The sequence below is a fragment of the Amphiura filiformis genome, chromosome 6 (genome assembly GCF_039555335.1).
Source record: "Amphiura filiformis chromosome 6, Afil_fr2py, whole genome shotgun sequence".
Lineage (NCBI taxonomy): Eukaryota > Metazoa > Echinodermata > Ophiuroidea > Amphilepidida > Amphiuridae > Amphiura > Amphiura filiformis.
In genome coordinates, this window is record NC_092633.1 from 5,327,294 (window position 1) to 5,351,149 (window position 23,856).

The 23,856-nt window shown below is 35.9% G+C and overlaps 1 protein-coding gene across 2 annotated transcripts; it reads right to left on the reverse strand.

The window, feature by feature from the left end:
* Positions 1-1,273: 1,273 nt before the first annotated feature.
* Positions 1,274-23,472, reverse strand: LOC140154863 (uncharacterized). 2 transcript variants are annotated; one of them, XM_072177513.1, is made up of 7 exons: positions 23,329-23,472; positions 21,250-21,538; positions 20,046-20,348; positions 19,457-19,540; positions 17,949-18,128; positions 15,935-16,483; positions 1,274-1,481 (listed from the first exon to the last, which is right to left on the reverse strand). In XM_072177513.1, the coding sequence occupies exons 1-6, from the start codon at positions 23,383-23,385 to the stop codon at positions 15,939-15,941; spliced, it is 1,458 nt and encodes a 485-aa protein (XP_072033614.1). In that variant the 5' UTR covers positions 23,386-23,472; the 3' UTR covers positions 1,274-1,481; positions 15,935-15,938. The 2 variants fall into 2 exon arrangements, with proteins under 2 accessions (XP_072033614.1, XP_072033613.1); XM_072177512.1 differs by having other exon boundaries at positions 15,929-16,483.
* Between the last annotated feature and the right edge of the window lie 384 nt (positions 23,473-23,856).

Consider the following 23,856-nt stretch of genomic DNA (forward strand, 5'->3'; position numbering starts at 1 on the left):
TGTTGTGCCCTCGTTGCCTGATCTAAATTGTCTCTCTAATTTCCTGATTTGATAGTATGAATTCCCATCAAACGGTTATTATTAACAATCCAGATGAACCAAATACAACTATATTAAAGTGGCAAATTTTCCGTGTTACGGAAAAACAGACAAATCCACAGAATTTAGAGAAAATACGGAAAACATGTGTTTTTCCTTGAGAAAAATAGAAATGAAGAAAAAATAATGAAAATGTGAGGTAAAAATAATGAAAATGAATTAGTCTGTCTTCAAAGATATCAACCTAAATACAACTAAAAATATAATGCAAGTAACTTCTTTTGTAAATTGGCGAGTAGACATACACTTATAGTTAATTTTGATTTGTGAAATGTGATTTTTAATCACGCAATATGAACATGCAATTAAAATTACATCACAGAAAATCACCAAATTTAGTATTTAAAACCACCCACGGAAAATGGCTGAATTTGGTGTTTTAAATCAAAGAAAACTTGCCACTCTAAACTATATCCATATTTCTCGAATTGATATATAGGCAAATATAAGTAACTGTAACTCGTCAACTATAAATAACCACAGTTTCCAAAATATAAATTGGATACTAGTAATTTAAAATAGGATGTCAATATAAAGCTAGCATTATAGAGCTGATGTTGGTGGCCTTATAAAATGGCAAAAGTGGGTAATGGTGAATCCAACGGACGAGGATACAAAACACATCAAGGATCAATCATTTTGTATCTGAACTCTTCATTATGTTCAATGGCAGTGAGCACTCTTCATGAGGCATAACCTCATCCTAGTAACATTTTCAAAACTTGCCACAAAATGTAACATATGTTATATGTTGACAAAATATGTGACACGGTCAAGGGAAATGAGTCGGATGTCGCTAATATTGATTTTGAGATATTGGCAAAGAAAGTGTTAAAATTCTTTTGATTTATATTGTTTTCAGCGATTGATAAATTGACGTAACTTCACAAAAGAAATCCATATCAACATGGGGTTTTCAGTTTCTGAAAGCCCTAAATGTCCTCTTTAGAAACATGTGTAAAACTCATCTTCGACCAGGGCCGACATGTGACTCATTCCCCTTGATCATGTCACATAATTATATATTTTTAATTTGCACAAAAAAAAAGTGTTTTACAACAACTTTTTTGTCAAAATTTGAAAAACATTTTTTATAGTTTTTCCTAAATCATTTTAATGACATTAAAATTTATTTAAATGATTTAACCTTTGAAAAATGTTTGAAAAATGCTGGGATACCTACATTTTTCATTGCAATTTTACAAAGAGAAAGTCAACAATACACAGTGCATTTAGTCCCATCATTAGAGATGAGGTTTTTATAGGTGATATACCATTTGCCATCCATGTAGTTCTTTCTCATTTGTTGTCTTGTCATAAATAGTGGTTCCCAGTACACACACAGCACCAATTGTAGAAGATGCCTGACTGGAACGTCATATCTGTTAAAGAAAGAAAGAAAAAAAACAAGGCATTTTGTAACAATAGGAAAATATAGGAGGATTTCAAAAATATAGCGCTGCTATAAATATAAATATGACTTGATTTCCTTCAAGTTTTGTAGAAATGAGCAAAGAAGAAGCTATCACAAAAGAAATGAAAAGGTCAATCTTGTCACAGTCGGTAATAAGCTGTAATAGATCAGATTTTAATAAAGTGTCTCATTAGGGTTTTCCTCTCCATCGCTATACCCTGGGTGAATACATATTTTGTGAGGTATTATATCTATTTCTATACTTCAGAGCCTTAACATACGATGTGTTGGTTAAATTTTAATTTGATTATGTTTGCAAAATATTAAATATTATAAGTAACAACTGTGTTTAAGTTTGCTGGTCATTTTAAGCCAAACTAAGGTAAAAATTCAAATGAAAGAAAACTCACTTAGCTATCTTAGCCACTTATGTTCTATGGGGGATTTATTCAAACTTGCTCTGTTGTTCTAAAAACACAATGAATTTGGCTGAGCTCAATTAGGTGTAAGTTGGGATATGTATAAACATTACAAATGTGCCAAAAAATCAGGTTTGAAAACAAGTGTCCAAACTCATTTTAAAAGATTGTACATGTACATATGGCTTTAATTGTTTGTACACCCACAAGAAGAGTCAAGAGTCATATTTTCTCTATAACCTTGTTTTTGTACACCCACAACACTGAAAATACTGTCATCAAAAATGACAAATTAAAAATTTGTCATAATAAATGGAAGAGCTTGAAGGTTTGCCATTCAATCTGTAATGTTGAAAATGCATTTGCAATGCTGAAACAACAATTGTCAGCATTACAAATTATTTTCATGACAAATTAAGTGACAAATTAATATTTATAAAAATGTTTTGTCATTCATTAACTTGTCATTACAAGTGGAATACTCATCAGTCAAAAAATAATTTATAATGCTGAAAATTGCAGTTTTAAAATATATTATAAACTAGCGGGAGACCAGCGCTTTAAGCGCTGGTCCCCGCTGCTTAGTTGAGTAAACGGAGCGGTTAGTAAACGGGAGTGTTTAGTAAACGGAGTAAACGGTGATGATAATCATGCTGTCTTGGTGTAGATTATTCATCCAGCAATAATCAGATGTTGATAATCATGTTAGCTCCTGTCATGTAAGAAGCTAAACTTTTATTTAAGTGAATATCCAGATCTGTGATAATGTTGTTATACTCACTCAATCCCTCAGATTTATTTTGCAAATCTGTCACCCAATGACCCCTTTTTTCACCAGCTTACACCCAATGACCCCCTTTTTTAAATAGAAATTTACACCAAATCTGCAAATATTTTAGGCGCTTCATGCGCATTGTGAACAAATTTAACATTTTGTAGCAATCTCAGTTTCAAAAGACAAATTTTCACAAAACGTTGCCCAGAAAGTTATGTTTTACGGTTAATGGCACTGAATTTTAGCGTTCTCACACATTTTCTTGGAGGCCCCACTACTGAATAACCCCTTTTGACCATAATCGCCTTGATAGACCCCTAGTGTCATACTCTGGTAGGGACAGGTACGTTACTTTCATATTCGAGTGCCCCCCCTCCCGGCGCACCCTCCATCAGACACCCTCCCTCCGCGTATTGATAAGAAGCTTGTTTTGGACATCCGATAACAACTATTATAGTGTCAAAGTGGTCGCGAAATAGCTTCAATTCGGTCTTTATTTTGATTTTTTTTTCAAAATAGGGCCTACTCAGGGGGCCACATCCCCCCTGGGTATTAAGAAGTGTCCGTTTTTGCTTCTGCTTCGGACAGCTGTACACTTACGTTTTTACGATGATAACAACATTAGTGTCAAAATGGTGCTTCAATTGAGCCTTTATTTTGATTTTTTGTTTCAAATACTCAACCCCCCCTTGATACCCCCTGCGTATAAAGAAGTGTCCGTTTGGCTTCTGTTTTGGACACCTGTACACTTTAAAGCAATTTCAAAACAAAAATGGTCCCCGAAATGGCTTCAATTAGGCCTAGGCCTTTATTTTGATCAAGTGTTCAATTCTGAATGGACACCACCCCCCCCCGCAGACCATCAGACAACCCTCTGCGGTAGCGCAACCTATAAACCCAGGCGCTTGAGTACGTGTCAGGGTGCGTGACTCGCCACTAATGGCAGCGTGCATTTGACGCCAGCTTTTTGGTCATGACCTGAGCCGTAAGGTTATTGACCTCAACGGCCTAGCAACCGACCTTTTTTTTGTTATTTCCATAGTGATTGAATAGTTTTGCAAAAATGAACCTCAGATGGTTTAATGGCAATATGTACCCGATCAATGTGCGAATAAATCAGAGCTGAAAGTGAAATCATCTCTGAGTCTATTCGCGAACAAGATTTAGCGACTTCCTTTTAATTATATGGATTGTTCTTTCAGCATTACAAATATATATTTTTAGCATTGCAGAATAGTTCTTGGATGACAAACTTTTACCATGTTTTTGACAAATATTTGTTGTGAAGATTCATTATATTAACAAATTCATTATTAGAAGTCATATTTTTCTTGTTTTTTAGACTGATTTGTAGACTCATATCAGTTTGCAAAACAATAACTAATGGCATAGACAGGGGGAGGGGTGGATGAGGGGGAGTGTGCGCGTGTGTGTAGGGGGGGTGAGGCACCTGTTACAACTCTCCGCCAGATGATGGCTACCCTGATATTTAAGATTGTTAGGTCTTTTTTTGTTGTACTTTTAAGCCCATTTTGACAACTTTTGAAAATTTTTGTCCCCCTCCCCTCCTGAAAGTCCTGGCTAAGCCACTGACAACAGCCAAAAAGCAACACCAACAAATACATTGACAAAATGATATTGAACATCTTTGATTATAGACCTATATATACCTTATTAAGTAGTTCAACTCAGAAGCACATTGTCTGACAACAACGTTGGTAAAATAACCACACTCTTCTGTTTGTAATCATTACAGCAACTGGATTCACACATGAGTTAAAGTACACCAAGTTAACCCAATAAAGAATGTATTGTGTACCGAAACAAGTTCTGCAGAAAGAATTCACAATGACGGTGTACATAGCAATTGGGAATGTACAGAGAACCAGAAGCAGGAGTAAAATGATATAGGTTGCGATTGGTTTCATGTATCGTCTCCTTATAAGGGCACGGTCATTGTTGTCATCATGTCTATCACCAAGATTGGGCATGTTGGGACCAGATTCATCTATATCAATCACCTTATTCTTCAATCTGACGTGTTGACAAAGTCCAACGATAATAAAGACCCCTAATATTAGAATCAGAATTAAGGGTATCAGACGAAATGCTATGTTAAACAAAAGAGCATGATTCAGTCTACGAGTGGACGGTGGCGCACAGATGATGTTGTAGTTGATTTGGATGCCATCTTTCAAAATGGCTGCCAAATTATAGTCCCAGGTGGCCAGTTCTATAATGCCAGGAATGAGAGATAATACCCATGTTAACAGAACAGCTTTCAGTACAGCTCTGCGTGTTTGTCTCGCTATGTAGGTATGATAACATTGGGTTATGAGGCGATATCGATCCCACGTAAGCAGTAATACATGGAAAATTCCCGAAGTTAGGAAAGCCGTTTCCACAAAAACAAAGACTCGACATCCTACAGCACCTCCAAAAGGCCACCTCTGTAAGCCATTTGCAGTAGTCAATATTGACAACAGAATGGCACCTGTTCCAAAATCGGCTACAGCAAGACTGAGAAGAATGAGATAAGATGGTCTAGCCCACATGCTAGAGTCTGATGAAAAAGCAATTATGGTGCCTAGATTTGCCATGCAGGCAAATAAGGACATCAAAGCACGAATGATTATATTGTAAATTGAGAAAGCGGGCAGGTTTTGTTGCATAAATGCCGGTGATGAGTTTTGGGTTACATTTGCCATCATCTCTTCATCAAACAACTGGAAATCCATAATCAGTAGAGTTGATAAGCAGTTCACCCAGATGTGATAAAGATATCCAAGCGAAAAACTACTACAGTTTCAAAAAGCACTATAAGGCGTAAAACACGTTTGCTTCACTTATACTTAATAGCATTGAATCATGTTGAAAAATTCGCTTGAAATTATGACTGTCCTGCACGCTTAAAAGGATTTTTCCCAATGGAAATCAAATAGTTTGCTTTTACATGTACAAATACAAGGTAATGCTTGTCAAACAGTTCACTATTGGTTCCCATGAAACTAATCCACATCACTAAATCCTTCAACTACCTGTTGAAACAACAATTTTTATCCACAGAGCGTGCTAGTTTGCAATAAGAAGCAGTGCGAGTGTGAGCTAGTGATGGGGATGAATGAGAATTTATAATAAAGTGTACTTTTAGTCCTCTTTGATCACGTGGGCATCATCACTCACTCAGTCTGGCATGCTTTCAGCTAGGATTTTAGTTTAAATTTCATATGCAATTTGCAAGATATCATAAGTTGCTGTTCTTGTTGCTGATATAATGTTGTTGTTGTTGTGGCAGTATCTTTTTACAAATATAAAAATCATTACATGTGATAAATAATCCACTCAAATGTACATTTACTTTTTATTTTATTTAGTTTTCATTATAATTTATAAATAAAATAAATAATCATAAGTAAAGCCAGCTGACCAACTAAGTCCAACACACTCACTCGCCATTCGATCAATCTGAAAAAATAACAATAGTTTTCAATTTGCTGAACCACACCTAAATGGGAGAAAACCTGGGGGGGGGGGCACTCAATACATATGTGTTGTCATCACCGAGCAGAAATCCACAGGAAAGGGTACTTTTTTCATGCTATTTTGGGGAAAATGGGTATACTGTTAGCGACAGCAAGTCAGCGTTTAGGGTATGAATTTTAAAGGACACAAAGGCTATTTTTTGCAGCATTTTTACCATTTGTAATAAAAAAAAAAAGCAAAATAAACAAGAAAGTGAAAATTAAAAAAGAAAAAATGGCTGTTTAAACTTCTTTTTCTCAGTAGATCAGTGGAAAGGGTACCTTTTTATGGTAGGTCAGTGAAAAGGGTGCCCAAATACAACTGGTCAGTGAAAAGGGTCCCCATTTCACAAGCTGCTCAGTGATTAGAGTTGGTATTTTCACCTGCTCCAGGTCAGTGTTTAGGGCTTGCGCCTGCTTGATGATGACAACACAAAAAAGTATATAAGTGCCCCGAGTTTCATACCGGTTACAACGAGGCAATTAGCAGTAAGTTTCTTGTCCAGGGGAATATTAAAATAACTCAATCTCATCAATACAATACAAATGGGACCATGTTTCAAAAAGTGAGCCAAGGTGGGGGCTTGTTTAAACTTGCTGCTTTCTTTACATTGTCTACATTTTTGGTGGATACACATATCTGCAGTAGATAAAGCAATACACTACACAGATATACAGTAGATGTAAGGCTTGTAAGCAATGCACTACTTCATCAATACACAGATCTACTGTAGATGTAGGCAATGCACTACTTCATCAATACACAGATCTACTGTAGATGTAGGCAATGCACTACTTCATCAATACACAGATCTACTGTAGATGTAGGCAATGCACTACTTCATCAATACACAGATCTACTGTAGATGTAGGCAATGTAGGCATACTACTTCATCAATACACAGATCTACTGTAGATGTAACCAATGCACTACTTCATCAATACACAGATCTACTGTAGATGTAGGCAATGTACTACTTCATCAATACACAGATCTACTGTAGATGTAACCAATGCACTACTTCATCAATACACAGATCTACTGTAGATGTAGCCAATGTACTATCTCATTAATACACAGATCTACTGTAGATGTAGGCAATGTAGGCCTACTACTTCATCAATACACAGATCTACTGTAGATGTAACCAATGCACTACTTCATCAATACACAGATCTACTGTAGATGTTGACAATGTACTACTTCATCAGTACACAGATCTACTGTAGATGAAGGCAGTATACTATCTCATCAATACACAGATCTACTGTATTTGTAACCAATGCACTACTTCATCAATACACAATTACATCAATATACAATACATGTTGGTAATGCACTACTTCAAAACATAGATCTAGATAGAGTCAATGTAAGCAATCATCACAGTTTGCCACAGACTTTCCGGTGTACAGAGTCTATAACCCTAAGTTAACGATCCTCAGTCTGAAAATCCTGAGCCCTTATTAGCCGATCAAACAAGAAGGTGTGGATGTATGTGCCCATGTGGAAGACTAAGACTGTCAATTACTGCAGGCAACATTAATGGGTAAATTTTCATGGGAAAGGGCGCAGACATATTAACATTATGGAATATGACCCGAGCACTGCGGGTGGCTTTAAATGGCTTTTAAGTTGTAAAATGACATGTTTAAGGACTTGGTTTGGTTCAGAAAATGCTAGATTTGGGTGCTTTAGATGTAAAAGAATATTTTGTTTTAAATGGTAGGTTAAAGTAAACATATTAAGGAATCAAAAAATAATAAAACTGAAAAACAAAATCTGCAAGGTTTTTCATCCCTTTCCCAACTTTGACCCGCCGTATCTCAAAATGGCTGAGTGCGGCTTATGGCGGATTTTGTCAGAGCGGGTCACATATTTGAATTAGAAGGATTCCTTATTTGATGCAAAATAAGTTACTTGTCACAAGGTAATAATGTTATAGTAAGAGTTTCTGTAGATAAATATTTTTTCCGTATGCAGATATTTTTGAAATAACATTTTGATGATATTGTGAAAAATTTAAGTAAGATTGCATAATATTCAATAAATTTGAATTGCAAGAATTTCTATCAAAATAACAGCCAAGAATACTATTCCAATTCAAAATGACTAAGACTTGAATAGCAAGGTCACCGCCGGGGATCAGGCTATATAAAATAAAAAATATTATCTTGGTTTGCCAAATGAACCATAGCTAAATCCTAACCCTTTAGTTAGTTCTAAGTTACTGGACTAAAAGTCAAATTTTTTAAAAGTTTTTGGACATTTACATGTTTTTCGTATGCTGTGACAATCAAGTCTAAAACTTATGCAAACTGATTTCAAATTATGTGTTCTAATGTTTGAAAAACACAGTTTCTAATCTTTTTCATAACCAATTATCAAAAATAACATAAAACATTGAAATTATTAGCTAACTCTTAGCCTATAGAAGGATCCAATTTCACAGATTCCTACGATCTCAATGGCAGCCATACCTGGGTCCCCGCTGGGTTTATCCCACCAGCAATGTGAAATGATGCACCCTTGGTGGGAATTTTAAACTGCATTCCATCATCCGTGTTACATGTAGACAAAAGTATGATGAAAGTTTACAACACAATATACATCATAACATTGATTTTTAAGCATCTTTAATCTACCCAAATAACCCAATTGGGCAGTCACAACACCAGTTTGGTGCAAGGGGACCCAGTAATGGTCAAATTAATTCTGACCATCAATTGACTCATTGGATTCATCTATACTCAAGATTTTGAATGCTTAGACTTGTGCCAAAGCTTAGAATTTTGTGACTACAATTGTAGAAAACAGGCAAAATTGATGTTTTTGGCCCATAATTTTCATTATCATTGCCATTTAGACCTAACTAAAGGATAAAGCCATGTTTCATTTGGAAAAAAAACCAAGATAATATTTTTAGCTGCGGGTTAGCTGCGGGTAGCAGCTCTATAAGTCACCATGTCTCTCCGTTAGTCCGTCCGTCCGTCCGTTAGTAACAAACGCTAAAAGATGCTGTTACGTCAACATCGTTTGTCGCATGGATATGATACTTGGTGAGGGGAAGGCAGGTACCGCCCCATACTGGAAAAGAGTTTCATTCCCGAAATATGCTAATTAGGTCATTAAAGGGGCATTACACGATTTTCAACAATTTCTAAAATGTTACGTCAACATCGTTTGTCGCATGGCTATGGTACTACTTGGTGAGGAAGAGGGCCTATAGGGCAATTAAGGGAAATTTGGGAAAAGTGGGGAACATGAGGGGAATGGGGAAATTAAGGGCAATTTTGGGGAATTAAGGAAATTGAGGAAATTCAGTGAATTAATTGATTTTGTGGGCAATTAAGGGAAATTGAGGGGAATTGGGGAAATTGAGGGGAATTAAGGGAAATTTGGGAAAATTGAGGAGAATTAAGGGAAATTGAGGGAAATTCATTGATTTTGTGGGCGATTAAGGGAAATTGAGGGGAATTGGGGAAAATTGAGGGGAATTAAGGGAAAATTGAGGAGAATTAAGGGAAATTGAGGGAAATTCAGGTGAATTAAGGAAATTTGGGAAAATAGAGGAATTTAAGGAAATTTGGGAAAATGAGGGGAAATTGAGGGAGAATTGGAAACATTGAGGGAAGTTAAGGGAAATTGAAGAGAATTAAGGGAAATTGAGGGAAATTGAGGTGAATTAAGGGAAAATGACAAGAATTAAGGGAAATTAGGGGATTTAACACTTGATGTCAAGGCGCTTTTTTCCCGAAAATCGTTTGGACATCAAAAGTGTCCGAATCGGTTTCGAACACTTTTGATGTCAAGATGCTTTTTCCCGAAAATCGTTTGGACATCAAAAGTGTCCGAAATCGGTTTCGAACACTTTCGATGTCAAGACGCTTTTTCCGAAAATCGTTTGGACATCAAAAGTGTTCGAAATCGGTTTCGAACACTTTTGATGTCAAGACGCTTTTTCCCGAAAATCGTTTGGACATCAAAAGTGTCCGAAATCGGTTTCAAACACTTTTGATGTCAAGACGCTTTTTCCCGAAAATCGTTTGGACATCAAAAGTGTCCGAAATCGGTTTCGAACACTTTTGATGTCAAGCTTTTTTCCCGAAAATTGTTTGGACATTTAAAGTGTCCGGAATTGGTGTCCGAACACTTTCGATGTCAAGACGCTTTTTTCTCGAAAATTGTTTGGAAATCAAAAGTGTCCGAATTGGTTTCGAACACTTTTGATGTCATGACGCTTTTTAAAATCGTTTGGACATCAAAAGTGTCCAAAATTGGTTTCGAACACAATTTTTCAAAATTTGATTTTTTTTTTGGTGTGGATGGAAATACCCTTTCTGGCAGGCGGCCCCGGGGGGGCCACTCAAATATGAGAGTGTACGCATGCGTGACCAAATTTTTTCTAACACCCCTAAACAAGTTTTCCTCTGTGAGCAAAATAACCCCCTACACAAGTTTTTAGAGCGCTTTCCCAAAAAAATTTGACCCCTAAACAGGTTTTTGTCCAATTTTGACCCCCTAAACAAGTTTTTGTCTAAATTTGACCCACGTTACAAGTTTTGATGGATTTTGACAAATTGAACAAATTTGTAGGCCTACTAAGTTAGTAACTTGCCATTGAACACTAAAACTGACGGTCCACCTCCGGATATAGGCCTACCCCTCCGGTATACCATACCGTAGGCCTACCACTCTCCGGGACCACTCTAAAATATAAATAATTCAGATTCGTAGCTTGTTACATGAATCTGATTGGATTCTCGTATAAAAGTAGTTTTGTGAGAATATACCAATATTCAGCGTAATTTATCATCATAGTTTATCCAGACGCAACGTTAAAGCAGTATTCACATCGTATTTGGTTCCGAATTCGGCACCTAAAGTTGATTATCGTGTCCTGATATCAGCGGCCGTTTTCATGCTTTCTACTGCATATATAATTTCCTAAAGTAATCAAGAGAAGGGGAAACTCGCAAATCTACCAGCAGGAGTATTAAATAATGTGAGGAATCTATAAAGGTCCTAAAATCTTTTTGAAATACATGATTTTTTTGTCCACTGAACTATATACCCATCATCATAATCATGACGTCATTAATTAATATGCACGTTTTTTAATCTAAACTGTATTTTACATAGAAGTACGAGGCCATGGTTAAATCACATGTAACACGTCATGAAATATATTTGCATAACATAGTGCTTTAAACATTTATACGACACTGGAATAAACTTTTTTTCGAATCGGAGTTTCAGCAGATTTGAAAAGCGGATTAAATGGTACCCTAAATGCGTTACAAACGATTTTAAAACAACCCTTTTCATGAAAATCACCGTTTTTGCCCCTTAACGCGCCACGCCAGAACGCGCTCCAACCGAAAAAACACCCCTTTTCACGCTGCTTTTTTGGTCACGCATGCTTACATCATTAAATTTGAGTGGCCCCCCCGGGCAGGCGGCATAGGACACGCAATTCGGACGTACGAGGCTGGCGAAGATACAGGGCTGACAGCCCCATTCACAATACACGGTTAGCGATTATAAATGGACAATTAACATACTTGCAGTGGGGTACTTTGCAGAACCCCAACGGTTTTAGAGTAAGATAATTTTGCTTTGACACCACATAACAAATTTAGAATTGTTTGTGAAGATTTCATGATTATGTGTTAATCCAAAAAAAAAAAAAAAAATAGCGATATCGCATCCACCATCATCTGCTTTCTGGCATTATTTTAAGATGAGCGCCCTCAAAGGTTAAGCTCACAGGGGTTACAGGTCAAAATAGGGGTCAAACTTGAACCTGCTTCAAAGACACCAACACTGCAAAATTGAATTCCTTGTCCTGCAGCGACCGCCACGGATCCGACGGTACTTGTTTTAATAATAATTCCAAAAAATTTAGTGCTGTATTTTTCTGGAATCGGAAGTACGTACCGTAACGGTAATTGTTTGTTGACAGATAAACACAACATGCTCAATTGGAGGTTACTGATAAGTGACGTACGATTGATTCTATTGAAAAGATAAATGCAGGAATTCAGAAATCAAATTGAAAAGGATTTATAATGCTGAAAATTTGTTTTGTCAATGCTACATGTATATGTTGCCTGTCTCAATAGTGAATGCTAATTGATCTTTTGTTGGATGTAATGATGACGTCTAAATACTAGCCTTAGATTTCTTTTAGTCCATCCTAAGGCAAGGTTACTATGAATGACAAAACCTGCGACATTTACGAAATCCCATGTCATAATTGGCAAAATTATTGTCCCTTGGCCCAATCAGTAAATATGTAGTGCTTGGGCTTATGCCCCTGGGAATTACACCAGGGCGGGTACTCGAATATACGAGCCATACAGGGATGTGCACTCAAATGGGTAGGTTTTATCGCCAGAAATCCTTAGTCATGGGTCTATATTTGAAGAAAAATCCTCAGATATACGGGTTTCTTATAACAAATTTTCCACGCTATGTGTAAGAAACACAGGAAATTCACTAATTTGAACGGGAAAGAGCCTCCAAAGAGGGCTGACTGGGATATTCCCATTGAAATCTATACACCTACTATGGAAGACATGAAATTCATCCATTTGAAAGATATTTTCATTATTTTCTTCTCAATTTCCCCTGAAAATATTTACAGGTTACACCCGGGGGGGGGGGGCACACCAAATAATTTTGGGTGGGCATGTTCCCCCGGAATTTCGAGGGGGGGGGTCTTTGAGAGCTGCCGGCGTACCAATAAAAGGGGTCTTTTGGAGCGGCGAACCAGGCTGCGAACAAGTAAAATGGGGGCTTTTGGAACTGCGAACAATTAAAATCAAGGGTCTTTCTTAGCTTTTTGGTTGAAAATCGCCTGAAAAAACCAGAAATATGAGCTTAAATTAACAAAAGTCAAATTTAGGGGGTCTTTCGGAGCTGCAAAATCCAAAAAGGGGGGTCTTTCCAGGGGAACATACCCGTATGGTCATTTGTGTTAAGTGCCCCCCCAGGTTACACCCCTCTTACAATATTATTCATGATGTAAATTGTATCATGATATTGCTCCCAGGATATTGCCACCTTCCAATTACTAAATGTGTTTCTATATGGTTGTAAAATCACCGTGCAAGTTTGTCATGTGTCATGCCAATGAAATGGGATTTTGTTGAGTTTGCTGTTGGACAGGGCAAATATTCGTATATTGTCAAATATTTGCTCCAATGGAAAATGTGTTTACAGTTGTGGCTTCAAGGAGTTTATGCTTGCTTTGATGAAAATGTCAAGGATTAAAAACAAAATTCTATATAAATGTTCTATATATATTCTATATATTCTAAGTATAAATGGACATGCAGCAACTAAGTGGTTTATCACGCTAAGTTAGAGCTGAGCTAGTATGTCCATCATAATTATGCAAATAAAATTGTTTGCTTGCCCTCCACCGAACAACCCAAAATTGGCCAAAATCAGAGATTTTAGTTTATAATTTTAACGGTTTTTTATTACTTTTTCTGTGTGCAGGGGCGTAACCAGACCTGACCTTCCGGGGGGGATGGGGGCAAGATTGAAAAAATAATAGTATTTATGTGCGAGCGAGCTGAGCGCCCTGAAGCTCCTGGTTTTTGGCATATTAGAAGCTAAAAAATCAGTGTTTCAGAGTACAAATTTCACAATGAAAGTAGTAATAGTATAGATCTTCTTCCCTCTTTCTTTCTTTTTTTCTTCCCTCTTTTTCTTTTCTTCTTTCTCCTTTCCTTCTTCCTTCTTTTCCTTCCCTTTTTCTTTCTCCCTTTCTCTTCCCTCTTTTTCTCTCCTTCCCCCTTTCCCCCTTCCCAATTGTTTGCTCTTCTTCCCAGTTTTTTGTGTCCGGGGGCAAGCTGCACCCCCCCCCCACTGTCTGTGTGTAAATTTGCTTTCAAAGCTAAATTTGGTCAACAACATTTTGTTAAAGAAGAAAATCATTAGAAGAAAAACATTTCATGACTGTCCATTCCTGCATCCATGTTTCCAATAAACTTTGTGTCTTATGCCTGTAGTATTTAGTCACCATAATTGAATGTGTAATGTGTATTGATGTGACGGTCTGAAGTATTGATTTATCTTTCCACATAACCAATGCTCATTGCCTGAAGTTTGTTCGAAACTTATATAAGGCGGAAATTATTCGCTTTTGTTACTGCGCCGCAAATAAAGTCCCAACTCACGCTCACGTAAATTCACATAACCGTGTGCACGCAACGCACAACTAGCGTAAGCATTGCGCCCAACTGCATGCATACCATTCTATATCAATACACGTTGTTATGAGTCTGATTTTTTCCGCTTTATATAAACCGAACAAACTTTAGGCATGTACAGTGGTGTGTCATTAAATTTTTTTATATTTTTCCACATATGCACACTTCAAACAATACTAAAACCTAGTCCTCTACATTGAGCCGCATGAAATGAACTTGTCTCACACATCCAAATGACAACTTGAATTTAACATGTGTATTAAATTGTTCTCAGGTGTGACAGATTTTGCTTAAATGGCCATGCATCATCCTGCACTTAGCTGAAAGCCTGTTGGGTTAAGTGTCAAGAACACCCACATCTATACATTGATCTGTTTCAATTTCCTTTCCTGTTGATCACTACAACTTGACCAATGTCTTGAAATCAAAATATTTTAATTCTATAGAGAATTGCAGATTCATACGTAGTGGTAATAAAATGAAAGTAAATCAATTAAACTTCAACACTACTTGCTTATTTTCGCTTACCAGGAGTGCTTTCGAGGAACTTCCTCGTCATCAGCCGATATTGTTGGCTCTGATGTATTTCTTTCTTCCTGGAGGATCCTGGAAGCCATCCAGATCAAGAAGCAAGGACCTTTACTTAAGCGAGACACAAGATTGGAACTAGATCATGTGTGGGACAACCTGATCAAACACAGTGGCACCACTTTTCCCCAACTTTGGTGACGTCATCGAGTGTGATGTCACCTGATCAGGTTGGTCTCTAGCTGTTTCCAAGAAAAACATCAGAGCCAACAACATCGGCTGATGATGAGGAAGTTCCTCAAAAGCGAAGTAGTGTTGAAGTTTAATTTGATTTACTTTTATTTTAATTTTGTTTGCAATTCCCTCCTGCTTTCAGGAATATATTTCTTTCTTCTTCAAGAAGAAGTCAGTCCCATAAAAACCTTATAGCAACTCACTTATTTTTGCACATTTTACCCTAAAAGAGATAGAGATGAGTGGGTGGAAAAAGAGATAGAGAGGAGAGAGAATGAGAACAAGAGAGGGAGGAGAGAGAAAGAAACCCACAAAAATAAATAAATAAATAAATAAATAAATAAATAAATAAATAAATAAATAAATAAATAAATAAATAAATAAATAAATAAATAAATAAATAAATAAATAAATAAATAAATGAATAAATAAAAAAAAAATATAAAAATAAAAAAAAATAAAAAAATAAAAATAAAAAAAATATAAAAAAATATTAAAATTTAAAATAATAAAATAAATAAAAAATAAATAAATAAATAAATAAATAAATAAATAAATAAATAAATAAATAAATAAATAAATAAATAAATAAATAAATAAATAAATAATCATTGTCATTAATAATCATTATCATAAACAACATCAAAAATCCTAGGTAAGGGAACAAATTTATTGTTGATATTTCACATTTTATCATAATTATAATACTTACATGTACTAAATCAAGAAGTTTGTTCATCCCCAGTTGGATTTGTGGTATCTTCTGCTACAGTGATAGTTGGTGCCGTAAATGTTCTGTTTACAGAAACTGCACAATGTAGGAAGTCTTCCCAAAAAGAGTTATCACTACTGACAGAATCACTGCTGAAATTCTTCACTGTAGGGCCTTGATTTTCTAAACATTCATGGAGACTTTGTTCTGTTCCATTCAAGATAAACATGTTCGACAGTATTTGATTCTTCTGATCCTGATCAGAAATTTTGCTCAAGGCATTAACAAGTTTCACTTCATTTTCAGCAAACCTATCTGTTCTTATGATGATTGAAAAGTTGTAATCACAAAGAAATTTTGACAGAAGTTTTGTGGAACCTCCATGAGCAATAGCTTTAAGGATGCCTCCTCTGACTTCATCCCACAATTTCACCACTGCATGTATGTTGCCAGAGAATTTGTCTTCCAATCTCCTCTTGGTCATCTCTGCCAAAGCCTTGTCTGATGGATGATAGTATACCAACCATCTTTCACAAGAACTAGTAATAGTAGAATCTACAGAACAAACATATTTTATACAATAATAATTTTAACTTTGTAATTCATATACTCGTACTTTCTTAATGCTCTGCGTGCTAGCCATGCGCTTCAATGGAAAAAGTTCAAGTTATGAAACATTTTCTCAAAATATCAAGAGCTATTTTAAGAACTACTGAATCAATACTAGGCTTGTTTGTACTCATTTTAATGCATTTTTCATGCTGATTCCAAATATGGTCATGAAAATTTACATTTCTGAAATTTTTGAATTTTTTTGAAACTTGTCGTCTGCAGTCGACACCCGTGTGAAGAGAGTTAATTCTTCTTTTGTTTACCTTTGCTTCAGCTTTGGAGGCATTGAACATGACAGGTGTTTACAAAACAGTTGCCCAAATGTATCTTCTCAAGTGAACTTCAGATCTCTAGACTGACGCTTTAACCACTAATTAAGCCTTCAGATTTCACACCACCAAATAGAATTATATCGTTGTGCGCCCTTAATTTCACTTCTTAGAAAAACCCATGCATCTCAATTTAAGCATTAAAATGAGCAGAAATTTGCATCATTTTAGCCAAATTTGGATTGGTCATGATTAGTAATATTAATTCCTGCAAGTGTACCACAGATGGGAGAGATCAAATAGCTTTTAACGATTTTAAGCAACCTTTTCTTTACAGAAACACTGGCATGGTTTTGCCTGTAAAATAGGCAATTCCCAGACATCATAGACTTCGAGGGCCAGTAGTAAAAAATAATGACAGTCAACCTATATTTTTTCCCAGCCAGAGGGATCAGGCAAGGGCTGATTTCAACCATCATAGCTGTCGCTTAAAACTGAGTCGCTCCTGTGAAGAAAAATGATGTTTTCTTAAGGCAAATTTAGCACATATCTCTATGGGACTCTGATTTGGTGGTGTGAGATCATAAGGCTATAATAGTACTGGGTGAACATTGAAGCATTGTACTAAATCTATGACCCTGTTTACACAAAGCCTGAAGTTGACTTAAGTCGAATTTGAACTTCACTCGTTTGTCAAAGGGTTGCTGCATTTTGTACACAACTTCAGAAGTCGACCTGATTAACTTTTACTCAACTTTTGCAGTGTGAATGAACACGCAACATGTTTATTAGCCCACAAACTTATCTAGGTTTAAAACTTTGTCCCAGTCAAAATCACATTTCACTTTAATATGGGAACAAGTTATGATGCAATCCGCCAAATGCAATAAACTACAATCTACAACACACTATATTTGTTAAGACATATTTTCTACTTTTATAGAATCGTTTGCTTATTACTTGTGGTCAGTCTACATGTAGAGATTCAATCAAACTTAAGTAGCCAGGATAAATGCATGAATTATGTTCTTTATTAATGGGTCTACAGAAAGATTCAAACCACTATTTTGGTCATTTTTTCATAGTATTTGAGTAATGGGGTTCAAGTTCTCTCCTTCAGGAATCCATATGGTACTTACTGTTATCCAAAGGTTGATATTCATTTTGATTTGTGTAAAAATTGATAGTTTGTCCAACGAATATTCTATTTCCTTCTCCCTGAACATTAAAAACTTTGGCTCCTCCGTCAGGTTCATCACCGGAACTGTCGCTTGGATGAGACATCAGGCGCGGACTTTCTTTCTTTGGATGTCTCCACCCTACAAGAAAATTAAATGCAAGCAGGTGTTCATAAAAATTGAAGAAGAAAATAGAGTGAGAAAAACACAAATTTTCAGAGCTGACAGCACAAAGCCTAAGCTTTTATATGTTTACTTGTTATATTATCCAAATATTTCCCTGAGTGAACTGGAAGACTGTAAGCGAACTATTTTTCCATGGTCTCCAGTCACAGAGGGAAATATTTTGATGACGTCATGACTGGCCAATAGTCACTTTTTATGGGAACTTTTTGCCTTGGCGCAAAATATCATTGGGACATATTTGATGGCATGAAATTCAGAAATCCACCAAACAAATGAGCTGGCTATTATCATGTGATATAAATAACAATATTTGCCCAATTATAAATTCCATATTACAATTTTCAGGGCTGACTTGCAAGAGCTGATCCAGGCCAAGATGAATGGAGAGGCATGCAATTTCAGGTTCAATATAATATAGAGACACGCCAAGGAAAGCCCCCTGTTTTTTAAGAAATGTGTAAAAATGATGCTTAAAACCAAGCTGGTTCTCCAAAAGGCAACTTGTTTGAAATGGGCTCTTGGTCTCAGGCCCCCGGGCCCCTAGGTGTTACCCCTACCTGTATTACCTGACCCTTCTACTATCTCTAGCAATAGCATTATTTTTGATATTTCTAAGGAATTTTAATTAAAATTTGTTCAAAAAAAAAGGTGATCAATGGGTTCATTGTTCTCAATGTTAATGGTATGATCACAAAGAATTCTTTCTCTTGAAATAGCTAGCTAAGGAAACAAAAATTCATCTCCCTAATTAATTTGCTAATTAAGGGGGTACTACACCCCTGCCCAATTTTGTGCCTATTTTTGCATTTTTCTCAAAAATTTATAGCGCATTAGTGACAAGTAAGATATGTATATTATAGGGGCAAGGACTACAACTACTGCACTGGAAATTTTATTTCAGCACAGACAACAGTTGTGGAGTTACAGTCAAAAATGAGGAAAACCAATATTTGATCAATAAATCAATAACTAATTGCCTTGAGTTGCTGAATTTTCGGTGCACTTGTTGTAGTCTTTGCCCCTATAATATACATATCTTACCTGTCACCAATGCGATATAATTTTTGAGAAAAATGCAAAAATAGGCACCAAATTGGCCAGGGGTGTAGCATGCCCTTAATTGACATATTATTTCTCCTTATTGCTTGTGAGGTGGAGAAATGGCAACAGAAGACCTGAAACCCAATTAGCTGATGGTGCTGTTGTAATTAATGTACATACAAGTCTGGATTCTCTTTGATCTATTTAAGACTGTAATAATAATATAATCCATGCATACTTACTCCATATAGCATATATTAGGGTTACCACAAGCACAACTGCTGCAACACTAATGACAATTGCCATCCACCAACGCCAATATGAATCTGTCAATAGGGAAGGAAGGAAGTAAAATACTTATTATTTTCATCTTTATTTTACAGAGTACATTTTATACTTGAATGGGATTAGTGGACAATTTGATATACCGTATTGTTTGTAATAAACACCCCGGGAGTGTTGCATTTTTCCAAATGGGGGCGTTTATTAAAAGTGAATTTTCAGTGAAAAAACCTTCAATATCGGCTCCAAACATTGGAAGCTGAATCACCTATTTTCGGGTTCAAATTCAAGATGGTTGTGCACACAGAACCATATGGAACATGGTATTTTTATGGTAAATACAATTACGAAATTACATCTGTAAGTTAGGGATTCAAATCTGACGATAACCCAAGAACCGGTTCTTTTGAAGGTTCTCGCTGGTTACAACTAGGAGTACCAAGATTGGTTCTCGTACGCTTCCAAGTCTCAGATCGCATGTTATATTATATTTTACCTTTCTTTACTGCAACGGAATATGATTTAATAATCCCAGGATATCAGCCTTACCTGATGGATCAACTTTGATTTGAATAACACTGTAACTTGATCCTTGACTGTTGGACACCTTGCATTCATAATACCCATCATCTGTTTTGTTAATGCTATGGAATCTCTGAAAGTGACCAATCCAGTCGTTGATTCTATGCTTGTTTTTCCCATTGTCTTTATACCATGTGTAATTGTTTGGCGTGGGATAGCCTTCTGCATTACATGATAGGCTTAATGGGTTGCCTTCTTTCACTTTCACTGTATTTTCTGTTTTATTTGTTTGGCTGTTCCTTATGGACACATTTTGCGGCGGTAGTCCTTCTGTTCGAATAAAAAAAATACAATAATTTTGCGTTAAAGCCATAATATATGATTTCAGTTGAATTCTTATTTAGTTATCCTTATAAAAAAAATATTAGTAACTGTCATTTTAAGCCAAACTAATCAGGTAAGATGAAAGCCCCACTTACTACCTTGGAAGCTAACTGGTTAGCTATGGAGGATTTAAATGTTTTAATAAGACAACTAATTAAAAATTTCTCTGTTGTCCAAAAAGCACATTGAATTGGCAAATACCAAATAAGTGTAAGTTAGGACACATATATAAACATTACAAATATGCCAAAAAATCAAGTTTGAAAAAAAAAATACCATTCATTTTTAAAAGTACCCATTTACAACATGCTGTATCCATAGTATTAGCCGTAAAGAATTAGGGTGGCCAAAATAAGGATTTGTGTCAAAAATAGACATGATGTTAAGACATTCTCCTAATTACCAAGTTATTACTGTCAAACAACTTATTTGCATGTTTAAGGGCTTGGATTGCGATGTTGCGCAGTATTTTTGTGGACCTGAGAGCACATCAGACACACCAAATTATGAATACAATGAATGTCCTTCTGATATGAAATAATTTTGATTTTATATAATGCATATTTTATGGCACATTATTGAAAATTAAATTTTTGACATATAACAGTCCTTGAAGTTAACTTTATAAATTTGATGATATGTACGGTACTTAAAGTGTATATAGCTGGGAGAAAAAGAGAACCATCATTTAAAAATTTTGACATTTCGTATTGAAGATTTACATTTTTTTAAAAATTTGCATGAGATAATGTGTCTGATGGGCTACAGGTGATTTCTGTTCAGAAAAATCACACAAAAATTGATTGTACATATAGATCACTAAACATCAAATAATTTGACCTTTTACCTTTAAAAGTGACGTTAACAAATCCCCTGGGATAACTTCCACCAAAGCACTGATCAGGAGTTCCTCCTACACAGTAATACACATCTGAGTCTGACTGTTCACCGGATCTTATTGTATAAGCCAATGTAAAATTGGTAGATTTATCATCATCACTGTAGTCACTGGTCTTATTGAATTCGATAACATTGGGTCCAGGGATCATCTGATTCTCCAGACACTCCATATCTGTTGGAGCTGTGTGGTTCTGACGACAAAACCATATTGCCAAGCCAGATTCCGGTCTACATGTCTGTCAATTGAAAAACATTTAGTTCAAATACACTTACAGGCTGTGCAATAATTATGAGCCCTGGGGAGGGTAAAATTGAGGGGGCAAGAAATTTTTGGCAAGCCGAAAGGGGGGCGACAAGCAATGTTTGACCAGCCGAGAGGGGGGGGGCAAGAAATTTTTGGCATGCATTTGTGGGGTGCCTTTTAAATAAAACGCTCTAAAAAGGCTTAGGAAACCAGTACAGAAACGCTTTAATATGCAAATTTTCCTGCTCACTGCACTCGCAATATATACCTAGACCATTTACGGTTTGCAAATTGGATTCCCAAAAATTTGGCATGTGCAATGGAGCGGCAAAGATTTTTTGGCAGGACGAGAGGGTGGGGGGCAAGCAATTTTTGGCGGACCTAGGGGGGGGGGCAAGCAATTTTGGCAGGCGTTCATATCTACTGTGGCTGCCACTTTCATTTGCCAAGTGCACTCAACCTTTTACCCTTCTCCTCCCTCTTTGCAGATCCTACTCCCTATTCCAGAAAAATACAGCACTAATTTTTGGGGATTAAATTAAAAGAAATATTATCCTGTTTTGCCAAATGAAACTTAGCTAAATCCTAATCCTTTAGTTAGTCCTAACTGGCAAAGTCAAATTTTGGAAATAACCCAGTGGGCACGTCAGCAAAATGACATCAATACAACGTCGGAATGTTGTATAATGGTTGAATACGAAAGTTTTTTTTACGTAAATTGGTTGATTTAACTGATGTGCCACTGGGCCAAAAACATGCGTTTTTAGGGTGTTTTTCGTATGCTGTGACAATTAAGCCCAAAAGACTTGTACTAAGACGTGTTTCATTCTTATAACCAATCATTTAATTAAAGTAACACAAAAAAGTTAAAATTAGAGCAAAATTTTGGCATATACTCAAGATTTTAAATGCTTAGATTGTTCCAAGTCTTTGATTTTTGTGACTCGATTGTCAGAAAATATGCCGAAAATGCATGTTTTTGGCTCTTTTTTCAAGAAATTAGTAATATAGTGAACTTTTTCTTTTATCTCCAGTTAGTTCTAAATAAATGATTAGGATTGAGCTATGTTTCATTTGGCAGAACTTGATAATATTTTTTAATCCCCAAAAATTAGTGCTGTATTTTTTTAGAATAGGGAGTAGGTCGAATGCCAATGAATAAAAAAACATAATCTTGTCAAATAATTGAAACAATTTTATATTACAACATAAAACCTTTTTATATTTAATATTCCTATGATAAAATGACATTTTGTTTCTCATTTTTTAGCATTTTTGATAGCAGCCAAGCAGAGTACATCCTAAACTAAATCCAAGAATTCTCTATGTGAATAGCGAAAATTCCACGAAAATCACGAATTGGAGGTAAAGCAGAAAACGATTTCTGAGAAAAAAATTTAAAAATAAGCAAAAATGACCTAGAAAAAGAAATAAAATGCAATTGAAAAGAAATAAATGAAATACTAAATGAAATTGGTCTTCAAAATTCATCAAAATAAAGTAAAATCCGTCATAGATTTACCGTACAACGCCTGTCCTACCTCCCATTGCAGCCATGATACCCAATCACCCATCCCAACTTTGCAACATCGCAATGATTCTTGTGAAATTTTATTATGTCAGAAATGTGCTAAAATTATAAAGCGGAGAAAAGCGGAATTTAGCATTTGTAAAGCAGAAAATTCTTGGCTTTATCCTAAACATTGCTGAAAAACTATTATTTTTTACTTGTTCATAAAAACAAGCATGACATAAACCTCAAAAACAGAATTGGCTTCTTACCGAAATGCAATCATGTTCGCCACATGATCTGACAGTTTTGTTGACAAAACATGTCATAGTGAAGTCATCACCAATCAACAGCTCCTGATGGGTAGCTTCTTGGGCTTCAAGTGTCAAATTTTGATGATAGCAACAGCTTTGACCTTGACCTTCAATAGACAAAACATTAACAATTAGGTTAGGTTTAACTGGGATTTATTGGCCCCTATCGGTAACTCAGACCATTTATGCCATTTTCCCAATACCTTTATTATATTCAAGTCATCTGAGGTCAAATTAGTAAAAAAATGTTGTATGCGCATGAAACTTGGTGGGTACAGTCACCTTTTAGAGTCAAATTTTTGGAAGGTTATTTTGGGGTCATCCAAAGTCAAATTACTAAAAACTGTCATATGGGCATGAAACGTGGTGGGTACAGTCAACATTTAGAGCCAAATTTTGGAAGGTCATTTCGAGGTCACAGGGGGTCATCTGAGGTCAAATTAGTAAAAACTGTCCTATGGGCATAAAACATGGTGAGTACAGTCA

Coding starts and splice junctions, on each gene's coding strand:
- LOC140154863 (XM_072177513.1), bottom strand. CDS start 23,385: ATGACATGTTTTGTCAACAAAACTGTCAGATCATGTGGCGAACATGAT. Junction 20,349..21,249: donor TGTTAACGTCACTTTTAAAG/GTAAAAGGTCAA, acceptor TTATTCGAACAG/AAGGACTACCGCCGCAAAAT. Junction 16,484..17,948: donor ATATCAACCTTTGGATAACA/GTAAGTACCATA, acceptor TTTGTTCTGTAG/ATTCTACTATTACTAGTTCT.